The 18,035-nt window shown below is 36.8% G+C and overlaps 2 protein-coding genes and 2 long non-coding RNA genes across 5 annotated transcripts; 1 reads left to right on the top strand and 3 right to left on the bottom strand.

The window, feature by feature from the left end:
- Window positions 1-452: 452 nt before the first annotated feature.
- On the top strand, window positions 453-11,187 carry LOC122396211. Its single transcript, XM_043394403.1, has 4 exons — window positions 453-549; window positions 2,285-2,420; window positions 8,069-8,248; window positions 9,930-11,187. The coding sequence occupies exons 2-4, from the start codon at window positions 2,285-2,287 to the stop codon at window positions 10,310-10,312; spliced, it is 699 nt and encodes a 232-aa protein (XP_043250338.1). The 5' UTR covers window positions 453-549; the 3' UTR covers window positions 10,313-11,187.
- LOC122396212 lies at window positions 4,052-7,304 on the bottom strand. The gene is made up of 3 exons (XR_006259020.1): window positions 6,870-7,304; window positions 5,981-6,788; window positions 4,052-4,252 (listed from the first exon to the last, which is right to left on the bottom strand). It is a non-coding gene; the product is annotated as an uncharacterized LOC122396212 (long non-coding RNA).
- LOC122396213 lies at window positions 8,255-9,968 on the bottom strand. The gene is made up of 3 exons (XR_006259021.1): window positions 9,849-9,968; window positions 8,986-9,503; window positions 8,255-8,906 (listed from the first exon to the last, which is right to left on the bottom strand). It is a non-coding gene; the product is annotated as an uncharacterized LOC122396213 (long non-coding RNA).
- A 136-nt stretch (window positions 11,188-11,323) lies between the features above and the next one.
- On the bottom strand, window positions 11,324-14,426 carry LOC122396209 (general transcription factor 3C polypeptide 5). 2 transcript variants are annotated; one of them, XM_043394402.1, is made up of 8 exons: window positions 14,369-14,426; window positions 13,876-14,053; window positions 13,613-13,786; window positions 12,979-13,543; window positions 12,314-12,889; window positions 11,947-12,152; window positions 11,685-11,868; window positions 11,324-11,623 (listed from the first exon to the last, which is right to left on the bottom strand). In XM_043394402.1, exons 2-8 carry the CDS (start codon window positions 14,026-14,028, stop codon window positions 11,502-11,504), a joined length of 1,980 nt encoding a protein of 659 aa, XP_043250337.1. In that variant the 5' UTR covers window positions 14,029-14,053; window positions 14,369-14,426; the 3' UTR covers window positions 11,324-11,501. The 2 variants fall into 2 exon arrangements, with proteins under 2 accessions (XP_043250337.1, XP_043250336.1); XM_043394401.1 differs by lacking the exon at window positions 14,369-14,426 and having other exon boundaries at window positions 13,876-14,325.
- Between the last annotated feature and the right edge of the window lie 3,609 nt (window positions 14,427-18,035).

Here is an 18,035-nt window from a genome sequence, read left to right on the forward strand (position 1 = left end):
AATCAACTTCAATTGAAATTTCATGTATAGACCTCGGTCTGAATTTGTACTCGTCGAGCCTTCGAAGATGGCCGAATTCGTTCGAGACTTTTCGAAAACAGAGAATATCATCGGTTATAAAAGAAATAGATTAAAAGATGCTACATTGAATAAAATTATAATAAATTGATCCTTTCTTTCCAAGTAACTTTTTCTTCAAAATTGACCAGCGATAATCAATGGTCGAACGCGATACCAAAAAAAAGAACAATCTAAATATATTTCGTAACCAGTCTCGATCTTTACGATTGGAAATTATAATCGCCCAATTATTAGACTAATTATGAGTAAGGTCACGCTGAAGAAGAGTCTCGGATGGGTCCTTGTAACTCAGAGTGGAACGAGCCTACCACCTGGGAGGGGGGACTATTTCTATATAATCGACGGCGAAGGTGCCCGTCTCTTCATATTCTATCAGTGACCACGTTTCTTCTTTAACCGTCCAACTCGTAACTTATTAAGGAAAAAGAAAAATTAAAAAAAAAGAAAAAGAAATACAAGTGAGACAAGGTGAGTGCTGGAAAAAAAGAAAAAAGTAAAAAGGGAACGTGACGCGCCGCTTCCAAAACTTTTCGATTATCGAAAATCTTGATGTACACGATCGGAATGTCGACTGTCGCGTGCTCTCTAAACGAACCGTAGAGAGAGTGTTTCTCGATGTGTAAATTTCTCGACGAGCGTAACCGGTTGTAAGTGATTTTCGCTTCTGCGTGACCGATCCTCGAGTTTTTATAATAAAAGGTCGCGCGCCTCGCGATCGTTTCGTTAGAGAAATACCGTTCTGGATACAAACGGTCCCGGTTTCGGGAACTTTGCGACTTTTTCCTACGATACTCGGTACAACCGTCGTTTTAACTTCTCGAATCGCTTCTCGCGTCGAGAAATCGTAACGTGGGAAAGTAGGAGAAACGTTGACAAAATTAAGAAACGAGACGGTCATAAAAGTAGCCAATGAATTGCACGATTTACAAGATCTTGTTGCTTGTTTAAAAAAAAAATAAAATCTCTTCGTGTACGAACCGTTTACACAAAGTGATTAACTCCGCTTTCGGAGCTTTTACAAATTTCAGTGTCGAGTGACGTATATCTTTGCTTCTCCTTTTGTGGAGTTAATCGATTTGGCAAATGAGTTCGTACGGGTGACAAGACTTTTCATTGATAAACCAAAAATATTTGAAGTCTGTGATGGTGAGAAATAAATGTTAAATCTCACACTTTCCAATCGTCCAAAAACAAGATTTCCGACCGGTGGAGAATTTTACAGGTTTAGTCTGGCAATCATCGTGTTAAAGGGATATGAAATCAATGCGGTACTGTTTATTTTTAAGTAAAATAATGTTTGATTCCGTTCCGATACTTTCACATAGTTAACTTCTTCACCGGACGTTAAAATCGATAAAAGATGATCGATTACTTGCTTTCTTATAACATGTTTCTTAGCTTGCTAAATGCTTTGGCTTACTTTAAATAATATTATACGGAATAAAACTTTAGCAGAAACTTTGAAAAAAAAAAATATACTTCTCCTAGGTTCTATGCGTGACAACTGATTTAGTTTTGATTTTTTTTATGTAACAAAGATTTGTTTGTTTCGTTTAGATCGAAAGAGTTGCGTCGATCTATACGTATAAGGAGACATTAGGTTCGTTAGCATGCCCATAGAAAAATGATGTCCCGTTATGTAATTACACTGCAACGTAAAACTTCTCTTGTATCTATAAAAAGTGCATACCACGAAACTTCGTTATGAATCGACACTCCCTAAAGAGAAACTCTTGTTGACTTAAGGCAGCTAAATGTATATTCAGAGTCACGACTGTATCTTCGCGAAAGTCTCGCTTTTCAAAGAGCAGTGTACAAACAATTGTACCTACCCGCAACATTTTACAATGAAAATTAACTTTCCCGGTGTTGGGATGCATCTCAAACACCGATAGAATGATTAAATTACGTCAGGGAAACTATTTTGTTATTCGTCGTTGTTGTCTTTATAAAAATGTAATTGATTTTTTAAACAACCTCGGGTCTAAGTGATACAGTAACGTAGTATAGGAATTATATTCGAAATTAGAAACAGGAAACTCGTATATTTTATAAAATGAAAATAATTAATTAGTGGAAGATGTTTAACGAACAAAGTATTTTAATTTCGCCGGGTAAAATGAAATTCACGTAACGAAGAATCGAATGGAAATTGCAGGAGGATTTAGATTTTCCTAAAAAGAAAATGAAATTGATATTTCAGATGATTTTGGTGCCGCTGGCCGTGGTACTTTTCGCGGCGTTTGTCAGCGCCGAACCAGCGATAAACGAAATCCGGCCTCAGAGCAACAGACCAGGAAGATTTCTCTCTCTTCCTATACCACAGAAGTGTGCAAACCGTGAGTAGACACCTTATTCTCAAGTTTCGACATTTTCCTGTTTAAGTGCGCACTTAGGCAGCTTCACAATCGATTTTCTCGATAATAAAACCCTACAACGACTCTATTCGATGCTAACCGCTGTTACCCAACGACATCAGAAATGGAAAATATCCTTTGAATGCAAATAGTCAACGCTACATTTACAGACACCGATCGCATCTTTTTTTAACGAGTCTCGTCGTGTTGCTTTTCTTTCGATCAGGATGCATATTCGTATAGATTGCTAATATTTGTGAGTCCCGGTAGCTTTGAACATGGAATCCGAAACTCTAAGCCTAGCGTTTAGAAAGAGCTAGAACCGTTTTCGCTTTTGATCGGTGCAAAATTATTTTGGTACTTATCGGTAAGGACCGGTTTAGTTGTATGACTAACAAACTTAACAGTAAATCCCATTGGACGAAAACTGTCGACAACCAACAACCTATTAACAGGCTATCGATCGATAAAATCTTATGACAGTTTGAAGAATCGTGACCAACCCCGTGTTTTTTAAACGCGTTGGGGGAGTACAGTTTGTAAAAGTAGGAGTTTGTTCGCGAACGGTTTGGAGAGTTTGGGACATTTGGATGCCCCGACACGTTCTCCCGGTCGAGTGAAAAAAGAATCGAGGTTAAAGCGGCCGATACACGCTAAGGAGGCTCTCTCGCGCAATCGGACGATCGTATGTTTTCAAAGGCGGGCACGTGATGGCTAGGTAGCCGAGGAAGAGCCTGTTGTGCAACTACGCGCCTGGCTATTCACTTTTCATGGCGGGCACTAAACAGCTCTGCCTTGGCGTCGCGTCTTCTCGTTAACGGGCCGCCGCGCCGTGGCCACGGAGAATGCAAAAGTCTCGTTTCGTTCGCGTTTCATGCACTTTCTCGCGGCGAGGATCGACGAAACTGAAATTCCCGGGGCCTCCGGGTCTCTCGAAACGAAATCGACGAAACAATTCCCCATAAACATTATACATACAGCGAGAACGATGTCACAAGTTTCATAATCAATTGCTCGGTAGGTCGATTGGTCGCGGATGTTTCAGCAAGGATCTTTCCTACGCCAAAGAAAATTTGTTAAATTTTTAAATTGCTACCCTCGTATCTATTAAGACAACAATGACAAATCATTGAACAGAGTTTTGATAATTACCCTTAAATACCTTCAGTAAAATCTGGAACGTTGTGCGTATTGTTTTCATCGAATGCTCATTACGCTCGTATCCGTTGAACCTGAAAAAATATTTCCGAATTAGTTTGAGGCAAACGTTGTGTAAAGGAAACATAATTTTGTGCGATGATTCACCCCACAGAAATAGGTTGATGTTTGTTTGTTTTTTTATACAAAATAGTAGCGTGTTCTTGCAAAAATCTCGTTCGCTGCATTCGAAAGCGATTTCGAAGCGAAATTACGCAAAGGCTCGTGAGCAAAATGTCAAGACGACGATCATCAACCGTGCAATAATGGAAACCGGCGAATGAAACGTCGGAAATGTAAAAATTTGATTAAAACGTGCAGCGAACGGGCAAGGAGAATTTCAAAATGGTCGCGTTTCCACGGTATTTAATCACGTGAGAGGTAGGAATAGGCCGTGGGACTAAATCACCTTTACCGCCGTTGCAGCGGCAATAGCGGAATTTAACGATGTTCGAGACTACAACCACAATCGCCTTTAATCCTAATAATTACATGGCTGCCCTCCTGGAATGTTCGATCATCCGACTGCCAATCATACAACACTCCTGCGTCCGCTTGCTGACGTACAATTGGCCAAAATTAGATACTCGAGTCGGCGGTGGATGCAACGAAACGGTCTGAAATAAGAATGCCTGTTAGACGGAACGTTAGTTAGAAAAAATTTCAAACAACAGCATAGGTAACTCGAAACGTCTTGATTCTCATTGCCAAACAACGGCTCTTTGTGATAAAATAGATTCGGTAAAGTAAAGTGCTTTGTTCTAATGCAAAGTTTCGCAAGTCGACAACTTCGACGTGTACTCTACTTTCCCATTGCGCTTAATTGTCTTGGGAAGAAGCCAAATTAATAATAAACGCAACTCCGATAATTATGCACCACCCGTTCAACGTTATTCCAGATATTAATTAAAACCGTTCGATGCATTCTTCTTGTTATAATAAACTTTTTATGAAAATAACATCGACGCGTACTTAATAATAACTTTCCAACTATAACAATTATTGCACAAATTGCTGTTACAAAATCATACGAAATGGTAGTAGCCTAATGAGACTATGAATTTACCGGATGATTACTTTTATGTCGCAACGCCGAAATTCAACAACCAGAACAGTTTAACGATCATTAGCCTATCGTATTTAATAAAACGCCTGATGCACGTGTTACTCAAGGGTTTCATTTTTTTCTCGTTATCTTCCATCAGGATCTTCCTCGACATTTAACTTCAAGTATGTCGTTAATGGCCGATTATTGTACAACTACCGTAATATTCTATGATTTTATTAGAGAGAAACCATGATTGTTGAAAAAATGCAATCCTAAATAAAACTTGGTAAACTATTTAGGCTGGGAAAAATCTATAAGTTTAGACGTAAACGTAACGAATACAAAAATAGTAAGAATTATTTAGGAAATTGCACGTTGCTAACAATTTATTTTACACGCATGGGAATAAATTTACGCATATACTTGACACTGACGGCCACTGGCACGTGTTATTATATCCGTTCACTGCGGTATATCTACTCCTTACGGTTTCTTTTTCTATTTTCGTAGTCGTTTACAGTATGAAATACTTTTACTATGACGATCCACCGCCAGAGACCGATGAAAGACTTTCCACTGTCTTTAAAAGATTCTTTAAAATTGTTTATTATATTTTATTCCATTTACAACGGTATCGAAATAAAATTCACGAAGAACGTCTGCGAACGACGAGTGAAAGTAAACTGCCTACCTTAAAAAATATAGGGCGCGTTTGCTTATGCCAATCTTAAGAACAAGCTGCTAGAAAGTTAATGAAAGTCTCCGCTAATATATACAAAAAATGTCTACTTCGTTAAAATAATACCTTTGGTGAAGCTATATCTCTGACAAACTATGACTCATACAAACTGAGTGTAATTTTATAGTGCGGTCTAAACTATACATAGAGTTTCGTTCAAAAAAAAGAAAGGATGCAACTGTATTCTTCGGATGCATCGATGCATAAACATATCCATGCTTTAATTTACTACACTCGAATTGAATAAATGATTATATTTTTAAAACCGTTATTACTAAAATAACTCGTTGTGACATGAATTGGTCCAAGAAAAAAAATTCTGGCAAGAAAGATATCTGAACGTGTTAAATAGTCTTTAATAAAAATTATGTAACTTTAATGACGGCGAGGAGACCTCATCTAACAAATTGCCGTTAAAGTACTTTATGACAGCGCTGAACAATCAGCTGTCGCAACGTGGTCTTCGTAAGGTTGTCCCGACTGACAACTTCACAAAAGGCCGATGTTCCATCGCCATGGAAATGTCAAGAATCGTTGCGAAACAAAACAACGCCGCACCTGCGAGATAATTCTCTTGTCGCTCGTTATACGTGTGTATAATGGCCAGTCTTTAACGAGTCCTTTAAGATCGCGTCCATCTCTCGCGCGAATCCCACTTTCTACCGTGCATCGAATTCGATATTCGTGCTATCGCGCGTGAATGTCCTCGTAAAAGTCTGGCCAAGACGCGCTGTCCGTATCCTGTTCGCGTGTCGCGTGAACCAACAAAGTTTCCGCCGGGACCGTTTCGATACCGGTTTACAAATAAATTCGCTGTAACGCGTAATAACGCGTTATTATACCTAATACGAGTGCATTAGAATCGACGCGTTCGACGCGTTTAAAATTGTTACCGCGGACACGATAAACGGGTCGTAGTCATTTCTAAACAGAGAAACCGTTGCAGGCTTCGAGGCAAAAGGATTGCGCACACACGATTAAGGCAATTATCGTAAGAAGTTCCTTGACACCATCGCGAGACGTACCAGCGCCTCTGAAGGCGCATCGGTGTTTAATGAACGATGATATAACGATCGTAAATTGCACGTGCAAGAGAAAACGGTGGGGGGGGAGGGGAGGGAAGGGAGACGAGGCTCCTTTTTCTAACGGACATTTGTAAGATGCGAGCGCGTCGGTGCTTGGAAACGGAGAAAAGATAGCGTCGCAAATATAACGGTCGACGTAATAAAACAAATGTCTTTTCTCCCTCTCTTCGCCGTTTTTATTTGCATTCGAGAAACGAAATCCTATTAGTCACCGTTGGCGTCGAATTCTATTCTCGGACAACGAGCACAGGAACTGCCGGAATATTTTGATGAAACGTGACCTGAAAAATAAGAGAATTAGTCGAAGGGTACGGTGTAGTTTAAAAACGGGCAAACTTGTATCGAAAATTATCTATGCGTACCATTGCGAGCGTGTCCGTTGGTTTCAGTGAGATTTCTAGGACGTAATGGGGGGATAATTATTGAACGTTACGCGAAAAGACGGGGACCCCCCGTCCAATGATTCAATTATCTTCTCCGCCACGTGCGTGACTGGAGATGGATTTGTAATTTGAAGCACGTATGATTATACTCCGCTTAAATGTCAACGGTTTTACACTTTTTCATAATATTTATGCAGGAATGCATCCTCCCGTCGACGATTTACGACGCGTATCTCATTATGGGAGTCTGTACCGGCGGTTGCGAAAGGGTTGCTCGTATCGAACACTGTTGCGGATGCTTTTGTCCATAAATTACATATGTTCTTCGGCGCACGATTCGAAACCTCGATTTCTCTGCTCTAGTAATCTTTCTGTATCGTCGGAAGCCTCGATATACAGGGTGTTCGACCACCCCTGGGAACAATTTTAATGGGAGATTCTAGAGACCAAAATAAGACGAAAATCAACAATATCAATTTCTTGACCAAAGCTTTATCAAAAAGTTATTAAAAAATTAAAAATTAAAAAATTTCAAATCTTTCTGGAAAAATTATATTTAATTACAGGGGTAAATTACAAGCATTTTTGGTGAATAAACTTACCCCCGAAATCCTACCCAATTTCTAGAAAAAAATTCAAAACGGGCGAAACTTTAAACGTTAATAATTTTTTAACCAAGTCTCCATCAACAAATTAGTATTATTGAATTTCGTCTTATTTTGGTCTCCGGAATCTCCCATTCAAATTTTTTCCCATCCTGTACGCAAGTACATACGTTAAGGTCCGCGAAGAAATACTGGATGGCAATAGCAATGGACGACTTCAAGTGTGAGTCGGTGTGTGAATAGGAATAGAACCGTCATTGTACGAGCATTTCTCTTCTGTCTGCGATAAATTTTCTGTGTCAAGTTGTACAATAGATGTCCGCAACAATGAACGCAGGAACAATTACGGTATCTTTTGTGATCATTGCTATTGTGTGCATCATAATATTTGAGAAACCATTTCCGCCCCCCTCCCCCCCACCCCCTGCAATCCGTGTTTCATTCCTTTTTATTTCTCGGCGAATAGCGGCGTTCCGTTACTATGAAACGCTATAGAATTTTGAAACGTGCAAAGAGAACAATCTGCCTGTAACTAATAACGAATAATTGAATTTTCGCTCGTTTTGTTCGCAGGGCCGAAAGAATTCAATTACAGGGGCCACAACTACTTTTACAGCGGACATATTCCGGCTCACGCCAACCAGAGAGTGGATTGGCTAGATGCTAGAAATATTTGTAGAGAATACTGCATGGATCTCGTGTCGATAGAGACTCAAGATAAAAACAACTTAATCTTCAGACTCATACAACAAAGTAAGTAGCCGAAATCTCCGGAACTTTGTAACGAAAAGGGACATTCAACGCGTCTACCTAGGCTTTGAATCTTCGTTCTGCATGTTGCTTACGTTTTTACGTGGCCTTATACACGCTCTTGGAAGATTGATGCGTTCCGTGATGCAACTATGTATATATAAAAAAAAATTAAATTCCTCCTCAGCTTCAACCTACTTAATGATCCTGCGTCTCACCTTGAGGAATCTCTTGTTAACTCACCAGCTTAGAAATTCTGAAGCCTGAACGACGAACAAAAATCGTACTTTGTTCTTAAAGAAATAGAAGCAAAGTTTAAATATCTTCACCCATTGACATTCAAACAGAATTGCTACAAAGAACTATAAAATAAAATAAATGAACAAATTTTATATTACAATAAACGTATGCAAGCATAAAAATTCAGAAACGAATTGGAAGTTCAAATACAACTTACGAAAAAAGTTCCAGTAAACAATTCGAAATATGCTATTCAATAAAAATTAACGTTTGCTGTTTAACAAGTTCCTTCTAAATACCTGTGAGAAACGGTTTTGCGCTAATCGCCATCTAGTATCATTTCCTAGAATTTTAACTGTATTTCCTATACCAGTGATGAAACTTACTGGCATGCTTTACTTTTATTAAATATTATCATTTCCTGCAACCAAACGTCAAATGGGAAAACAATGCTGCGATATGATCTGGACGATCGATCGCATTAGCAAAATCGGTATTACATTTTCTCACGTTCGTGACGAAATATCGTGGGTAGAGGTACGACGTTATAAATTACCGAGAGCGAAGTTGAAGCATCACTTCGTGTCGACGGAATCGTTTGTTTCGAAATTTCTGAACTATCATCTGGCTGGCGAGAATGAAAGTTACACTAAGTAGTATAATAAATTGCTCACGAAGCCGAGTTGCTTCTGTGCCGTCGTTGACGGTTCGGTCTCGGCGATTGTACAACTTTCTAAGCCAGTTACGACAGGGTTAAATAAATTTCAGCCCAGCTGTGGGAATAATACAGTATCAATAGCATCGATATCTGATAATTAGGTACCATTTCATACCGAATCGTTTTTTATTCGATCGATGGTACGCCGCCATACTAACCTACGATGTCAGTGGTTCTTAACTATTTGCTTTCACACCTCTTTTGACCATTTCACGAAATTCGTGGATCCTTTCCTAAAATATTTTAAACCGGTGTCGAAATACTGTGCACCAAACAGGATTAATTCTTCCGCAGTCCCTCCTGGAAAAAGAACATACGCTTGTTGCAAATTTTTAGTTCTAAATGTTCGTCTTCCCGCGCGAACGTAAATCATTTATCTAGTTATTCTGGTTACTTTTCAATTTTTTGCAACATTCGATCAGAATTGGACAAATTTCATTCACGAACAATGAATACAAATTTTAGGTTTATTCCAAACATGATTTTTCGTGCCACGACTTTTATCATTATCATTTTGTGGCAACAAACTTAACAAAAATGAAAGATAGTCGTAATACTGTAAACGACGAAAGTTAACGATCTTTCCCGCGTTTTTTTACATCGTTTTCCCTCGGTTGAACAGAACTGCAGAATTTAGAAACTTACGTGGAGCAAAGCTAATTTGAAAAATAACGTTTCTTCGAATGTTCCTTGTCCTAACGCGTAAATGGATTATATTTTCTACAGACGACGTTCCCTACATCTGGACTTCCGGACGTCTCTGCGATTTCAAGGGTTGCGAGAATCGTCGTGACCTCGAACCAAAGTCTCTCTACGGATGGTTCTGGTCAGCCAATAGAAAGAAGATGGCGCCGACCAATCAGGTCCCCGAAGGGTGGAACTTTAATCCGTGGTCGCAAACCGGACACAAGAAAGTTAGGCAACCCGACAACGCTGAATTCGATATAAACGGCACGAACGAATCTTGCTTGTCTGTTCTTAACAACGTTTACAAAGACGGGATTAGTTGGCATGATGTAGCATGCTATCATCAAAAACCTTTTGTATGCGAAGATTCCGATGAACTTTTGAATTACGTCGCCAGCACCAACGCAGGCCTGCGCCTCTAAAGGCATCCTAAATAAACAATCCGCTCATTAACACTTGTCCTCTTACTCGTCCCTGTTGCGGCTTAGGCGAGACACCAACCAAAAGAAATAAAAATAAAATGATTGTCAAAAATTGTCTATATAAAAGCTACAATATTTAAGTATAGTAATGCATGGTTAAATTACAATTAAATTAAATGTCTTCGACTCTCTATCAATTCTCTTTAAAGTACGCGAACTCGGTCGTCGCCATTCGATCTAGTACTTACAACTCTATCACATATTCGTAGAATAAAATCGTTACCCGATATGTGAGATTTACAATGCTACCCCCCAAATTTATTGGAATTTAAGCATGCATTACTGTACAAATTTGTTTTCTACCAATTTTCGTTTCCATACTTACTATATTCATTGAATTCTACTTACTACTTGCGGTGAAATTAATTCACACTAATTCGAAACGAGCCATAAAAAGTAAAAATGTTCATCAGAAATTGCATACGTAAAAACTACAATATTTACGTACAAATTTGCTTTCTACGTTCATAAATATTACGTTAATAAAGTAAAAAGCAATGAAATATATCTTAATTGTCCGAAGAATTTAATATTTCATCAACTCTAAACAAGAAAGCAATTGTTTATATCGAACGCATGACTATGAACATAACGAAAAGAAAATTATCTTTATCAAAGGGAACTTACGATATTTATTTATATTTAAACATTTCACGCGACAACGGTTTTTTAACTAAAAACTAAGATTGCAATTTTTCAGAAGGCACTTAATTATTTCTTAGAACGTAATACAAACATTGTTATAATGTAATATAAGAATTAAAATCATTGGTTCATGATCAATACTGATAGTATAAGTCTTGTCGTTCCACCTCCACTGCACTCATTTGTTCAAAAGAATTCAATGACACCTTTTTAATACAATTAATTTGTAATTACAAATTTCCATCAAAGGATAATCAATGGTCTAAACATATTTATTAATAAATATTTGACCAACGGTCTGCCTGCATACGTTTACGAATAAATTCTAATTCTAAGTATTTAAAAAAGTCCCATTTATTTATCAAATCTTACAAACTACACGTATGAATTAAGAATCATACAAAATTTATTATAAACTTACTTTGCCAGCAAATTTTGCTAATTTCCTGTCGGAATGTAGAATTGGAGTTAATTCCATTACCTCTTATTTTTCTTCGCTTTCTTCCGCGCTAGAAACCGATTCGTTTTTTTTCTTCTTTCTACTTTTAAGTTTGTTCAGCTTTATTTTAATACCACGTTTACGTTTTCCAGGCAAAGACGTAGGATCTGCAAACGAAGTATAGTACTTTTTCTATAAAATATACTTAAAAATCTCATAAATACATACGATCTTCGGGTATATTCATTTGCTTCCTCAAGACAGTTCGGACTTGTTTGTTAATAATTTCTCGACACTGTACGTCGAAACCGCTTGGTAACCAGCCTCTTTTTTCGTGACACCTTGTACCGGGTAAAGGATCAGGTAATTTTGCTAACATTTCTTGTATGTCATCTACAAGAACGTCGCAGTACTGAAACAAATTTGAGATTTGAAATCCTCAACGTAACATCGAAACTTCGATAACGGCGAATTGAAAATTATAACGAACTTGATAAAACATTTGTCTCGAAGGTGGTACCGTTCCTTCTCGATAAATGTACACATTCTCGTTTAATTCTTGCTCCTTTTTAAGATTATGCTCTTGGCTCGAAGTTCCACTTAGAATTGCTTTTTTCTTTCCAGCCGGTGTTGATTTGCATGGCAACAAATAATCCGAATAACTTCTTTTGCACTTAACGGTAGATCCCAAACCATCTATATTGACAAAGATCGTTCAGATAATTGTTTATCGAAATTTGCAAAGCGTAACTGAAAAGTTTAGAGACTCTACTGTGTTTCGTTTCAAATTAGCGCGAAGCAAACGTAATTGTGTACGATAAAAGTAGTTCCAGTGAAAATATTGTAGAAATACTCACGCATGGCTTTCAGTCTATAATCCAAGGTTTGGTACTTCCTTGCAGAAATGTCTTTCCTCGGATCGTAGCCCAGTTTTACCCACATGATTTTCCATGGGCCAGTCATGAAGTAATACGCCACCGAGGGTAACAAAATTTTCAACCGATCGTTAGAGAATTTAGTTTCGTACATTATCGCGTTTTTCGACCATATTGGTCGTTCCTCGAAAATTTTATGCATCAGTTCAAAGTGTTTGGTTTGAATGAACTTAACTGTCAAAGCAGTCTCTATGCCGATCGGCGGCTTCGTAGGAACCTCCGGCGTTGAGAAGTAAATAAAATTCGAGAATCCAGTCTTTCGTTTCCTATTTTTTCCTATTATATTTTCTGGGTACGAGTTGGCTTCAGTTTTCGGTACGTATTGCTGCACCGTGCCCATTCTGCTGAACGCAGCTGGCGGCAAGAAATAAGGCACGTCGTTCTTTAACCAAGAGTGATGCGGTATGTTCGTTGGGCAAATCTTATCGTATATGCATTCTAACTTTTTCGGATCTGCTTTGCTTTGTGTCATCGGTAAATACTGGAAGTCGCAAAGATCTGGAAAGTATTGTTTCCAAAATTTCTGATCTTAATATATAATGATAAATGAGATTGGATAATTGTTTCAAATTTCACGCAATACGCACTTCTGAATCGAAATTCCGTATCGATTCGTCCCAGAATTTTCAATTTCGGCAATTCGTAATCCTTGTCTTCGGAAAGGTCTTCGTATTTAGCGTGGTCGAACGTTGGCATTATGTTTTTCTTATGTTTTGTAAAATGTGTATTATTATCTGTCGACAAAGCATGCAAATCTTTAATGCTTCCGGAAGACAAGATCTTCCGAGAAGAATCGCCAATGTCATCCAAAGTACTAACACTGCAACCTTGTATTTGATCAACTAAATTAGATATAATTTGTTCTTCTTGATCTTTATTTTCCGTATAGCTATATTCTGACTCTGTATCTTGCGTATCCATATTATTTTGTTCATTAGTATTATTTTGATCATTCTTTGAATCCATGGTTCTCGTCGATCGTTCCTCCATTTGCTTTCTTTCTGTTTCTTCGATCTTTTTTATTCTAGATTTTTTAATCCTAACTCTAAGCAAGAACCCTTTAGTATTGTATCTGTCGCCGCAAGCTGGTTTACAGTAAGGCTCTTCCGGTCTAAACTTTAACTCTAACCGTCGATTTGGAGTATTTACTGCCTGTTAATACATTATCACAGTTAATAATCGCTATATGCTTGTCTATCGCAATAAGAAGAATATATTTACCGTACAAATGCCATGAATACCACCTAAAGTATTTATAGCTTTATCCGGATTAATGACATTTCCAGGATATTTAATGGCAACAAACTTTCTATCAAATCTATGACCTCCAGGAAGCACCGGTCCGATATACTCATTTTCTTGTTGCTTATCCGCATCTTGATTATCTTCCAAGGTCTAAATAATAACACAAATAAAGCCTTTCATTTTCAAAAAGTAACAAAATTTTCTAATTCAAAGCAAGCATTTACGTCTTGCGATCTTACGTTGTTATCGTCGTTATTAGTATCTGGTAGATCGCAATAAGAATCATCACTGTCGATCTCCTTTTGATAATCGTCAATGTTGAAATCCTCGTCCTTCCCGTCCCGAGCATCAAAAGCTTCATTCTCGTCACTTTCGTCGTTTGGTTCACTCATATCAATTTCTTGTATCAAAACCTTGCTAACCACAGGAGTACATTTTCAAATACCATATTCTTAAAAAGGACATTATGTCAGCGCGTGAAATCATGAAAGTGCTATTATATTAATGTAGACTATCTTATCCGTGTACATCAACAACTAATTCTTTTATTTCTTGTGCAATTATAATACAATTTCATGCGTGTGCTCAACGTTCCTCAGACGCGATTGCAAGTTGAATCAAATTTTACTATACGCAGTTTATTTATCGACATTACTATATTCGATACATGTCACGTATTCTAAACTAATAATTTACAAAAAAACCGTAAATGTGTATATATTAAATTATTACTTTTATGGTTAATTTCATGACGCAATCTTTTGTTCGAGGTTAGAAATCTCATGCAATCTCGCTACTGGTCTTTATACTTACACCGATCACCCTAGATAAGTAATAATTATTGTAGATAGGTGTCTCTAGAAGTCTAAGGGAACTAGTGTACAGCGCCACTGGTGACGTGTCACAGAAACTAAACGAGTTGAATTTTATTTCAAAATCATTTTCCTGTTTCTACTTTCCTTCTTCTAAATATTACTTGTAATTATATTAATCATGTAATTATTATAGCATTTTATACTCTAGGCCATTTGCTTTTACTCTTAATAGTGACCCAAATTAAATGCAACGACACTTACAGTACAGAGAAAAATTAAATACACAAATAAAATTTTATTCAATATTCAAGTATAGAATATGAAAGTAAAAAATACGTAGTATTATGTACAATGCTTTGGCTTTCTATGGAAACTATCAAATTTGTATTGCTGTCATTATTTTGTCTAATACAAATTTTCTTTATCGAATAAGTTTTACAGTGTGACTGATTTTCAATAAACTTTTGAATTTTTGCAGACTTAATATTTGGTTCGTGAAAACATAAAACGCGAAGGTTCGTTTTCATATTTATAAGAGACGTTTGATGCATTTTCCCTCCATTTTAATGCACAACTGACATCTGCAAATTATACATCGTATTATAATACATAAATTTTTTATTCATTGCCGTAGGCCCATTGTACTATTTATAAAAGACAAATAGAATAGAGTTTTCGATAGTTTCCATAGAAAGAAATCTAGAAGCCCAAGTCTTTTGTTCGCGTCTACTAATAAGAGATAATTCCTAATTTTGAAATGTAAAAAATTCTGAAACTGAGGTTATCCGTATAATCGATACAAAATAGTTTCGAAAACGTTTTTGTTTATTTAATGTTACGGTGAGAACGGCGTTTGAGCGGAAGAGGTAGTAAATATTTGTTATCGATTGAAAATAGTATATAAAGTATTGAATATGAAGAACATCGGTAATTGAAATATCGAATATATTGTTGTGCTAAATATTAAAATGCTGTCGCAATCTAATTTACGTCAATCACGTATGAACAGAAAAACGATATAAACTGTTACTGTAACATTTGAAGCAGGAAAATATGATGTAAATATTTTCTATGTCTCTTAAAATTTGCATACGGGTGCCAGTCTTCCGCGCGATCGAACTTTAAGGTTAAGGAAAACATTAAAAAATTTATAGTAAAATATAATTCAGATACACGTGCCCATATAAAAATCAGTATACAATACTTGATGCTTTAAAAAGAACAAAGTAAATGAATCTATTGGTAACGATATCTCTGTTATTTATGGTTCTATGAAAAAACTCTTCGGAGGAAAGTTGTACTGCTCGAAGGGGCACGTGCAAAGGTAGCATTATTTTTTCAAGGTCATTTTTTACGAGTATTATAAGATTATCGATATTTTTTCAAACCGCACCCTTTAATTTATTTTCGATATCCTTTTAGAGCATGAAAAAACAAATCCAACGACCTTATAAACCATGTTTGTTATACTATCCCCGAGACATAGGAACGTGAAAATAAAAAGTCCGATCTTCTAGTTCCAGTTCTTATTGTAAGTCTTTACTTCGTGCATAAAAATATATCGAACAGAAACTCGTCTATCCAGCTATTAAATTATAATTCAGGAATTTTAATAATTTAAATAATTATAATTCTCCAACGACTGTTGATGTCATTTGTCCTCGACACGCATAAAATAACAAAGGTAACTTGTTAGTTGGTGAATGGGAACGTCAATATTCATGCTATACATAAGCCTATAAGCCTAAAATTCGTGTCTCGAATGTTTGTTTTTTTAGATTTTCTACAAATCAAGTTTTCCTTGAGTTTTTAACACGCCACTAATTTTGTTAACTTTTTAATGCCCTTTAGATTAAAGTGCACAATTTTAGAGATTTTAAACTCTTTTAATTACCTTACAGAAAATTAATATTTCTATAAAATTACGAGTGAATCTCGGTTTCAAACTATTTTGTTTATAGCGTGAATAAAACAGTTTTTTTTTTTAAATTCCATACGTTGGTTTATTCCTTAATTATTTCTTAGCATTTTAGTAGGGTCTTTCTGGAAATTTCGACCACGGAAGTCCGGAACGTTAGGACGCGTGGTGTAGTGTGCTCGAAACGGAGGAAAATCGTTTTCAGAGGAACAACTGCACGACACAGGGAAGCTTGTCATTGGAAAAAGGGCGTGGATACCTAACTCGCTTACCTTGCAGAAATTATGTATGTATAGACATATGAGACCAAAGCAGCTGTATGATGGATAGAGTTTTAAATAATTTAATCGATGTCGATGGTACCGGCCGGTTACCAGCTCGTATATTCGCATGCTTTCATCGTTATCGTCTGCGCGAGGGAGAGAGGTTACGATTATTAAACCGTGAACTTGATAGTGGGGAACGATTTCCAATTGTGAAATTGTATACGTACCACTCATTCGTAAGACGAATTTCTGAAATATTCACGGTAAATACTTACCGCGAATCGAGTTATAATTTTTGCGCGATAGTTAACTCTAGCAAACAATGACGTGGACTTGTTTCAATGAACAGTTACAACCGATCATTTGGTCTAATACAACGGTATCTTGGCTCTCCTTTGTTCGACCAACGAAATTTCTATGCAACTTCTCGAACGAGATTCGAAAGGGTATAGCCGGATAAGATGGTCAAAAGTGCCCTTGAGCCAAATTGATTTACTGTTCATTCAACAGTAAAATTATACTGTTTATTAAGTAGTCAATTTTAAATAACTTTGTTGCATTTATTATTAGACGGTAAATAGAAAATTGTCGTAAGAATGTTTAATATAAATGTGTGTGTTTCCATTGAAAATGTGAAATATTTCTAGTATTTAGTATCTAGTGATACTAGATGGCGATTAACACAAAACTGTTTCTCACAGGTATTTAGGGGGAACTCTCCCAATATATAGGAACTTGTTAAATAGGAAACGTTAATTTTTATTGAATAGCTTGTTTCGAATAATTTTTTCAGATTTTTTGTGGAGGTGTATCACACACAAAATAATTATAAATCAATATTTCCTAACGCAGCTGAAGTTAATGTTAATATTCGTGGCTTGCAGGTTGCATCATCAGGAGCAAGAGACTCTGACACTGATCAGAATCGGTATGACGATAATATCCACGAATGCAACGCTCCAAACAGGATGAGAATTTGCACAGATCGTTCTACGATGCTAGAGCCTTCGAGGAACATCAAACTCTTCAGAAAATTTTAATTTTTGTTTCCAAGATCAACGAGTTTATCCTTGGCTGGGTCTGCATCGTGGATAACATTCGTATCGAAGAGGAAAGGATTAAAAATAATTGTTGAAAAGGGTACTGTATTGCTCCCCTAAGTGGTTGCACAAACGAAAACGTTTATAAGTTGATCTTGATCTTTCAGGCGTTCATTCGTAACGAGAAGACTCGAGGATAATCGTAATGCGATCGAAGAGGGGGGTATTTAACGCGATAGAATAAGTCGTAAATGTAAAATAATTCCTGTTCAAAGAAATCGAATTTGAAAATTTAGGGTTTACTAATTACAGTGTTAAGATGTAGGTTTCCTTTATCAAGTTATTCTAGGAATAAAAAGA

The sequence above is a fragment of the Colletes gigas genome, unplaced genomic scaffold (assembly GCF_013123115.1).
Source record: "Colletes gigas isolate AHSC1104 unplaced genomic scaffold, ASM1312311v1 Colletes_gigas_Sc00007, whole genome shotgun sequence".
Taxonomy (NCBI): Eukaryota; Metazoa; Arthropoda; class Insecta; order Hymenoptera; family Colletidae; genus Colletes; species Colletes gigas.

What these genes read in the sequence shown, in the direction of transcription:
- LOC122396211 (XM_043394403.1), top strand. Translation starts at nt 2,285, where the DNA reads ATGATTTTGGTGCCGCTGGCCGTGGTACTTTTCGCGGCGTTTGTCAGC. An exon ending in ACCACAGAAGTGTGCAAACC is followed by an intron (nt 2,421 to 8,068) that starts GTGAGTAGACAC and finishes TTTTGTTCGCAG; the next exon opens with GGCCGAAAGAATTCAATTAC. An exon ending in CTTCAGACTCATACAACAAA is followed by an intron (nt 8,249 to 9,929) that starts GTAAGTAGCCGA and finishes TATTTTCTACAG; the next exon opens with ACGACGTTCCCTACATCTGG.
- LOC122396209 (XM_043394402.1), bottom strand. Translation starts at nt 14,028, where the DNA reads ATGAGTGAACCAAACGACGAAAGTGACGAGAATGAAGCTTTTGATGCT. An exon ending in TACGGAATTTCGATTCAGAA is followed by an intron (nt 12,890 to 12,978) that starts GTGCGTATTGCG and finishes AATACTTTCCAG; the next exon opens with ATCTTTGCGACTTCCAGTAT. An exon ending in TTATAGACTGAAAGCCATGC is followed by an intron (nt 12,153 to 12,313) that starts GTGAGTATTTCT and finishes TTGTCAATATAG; the next exon opens with ATGGTTTGGGATCTACCGTT.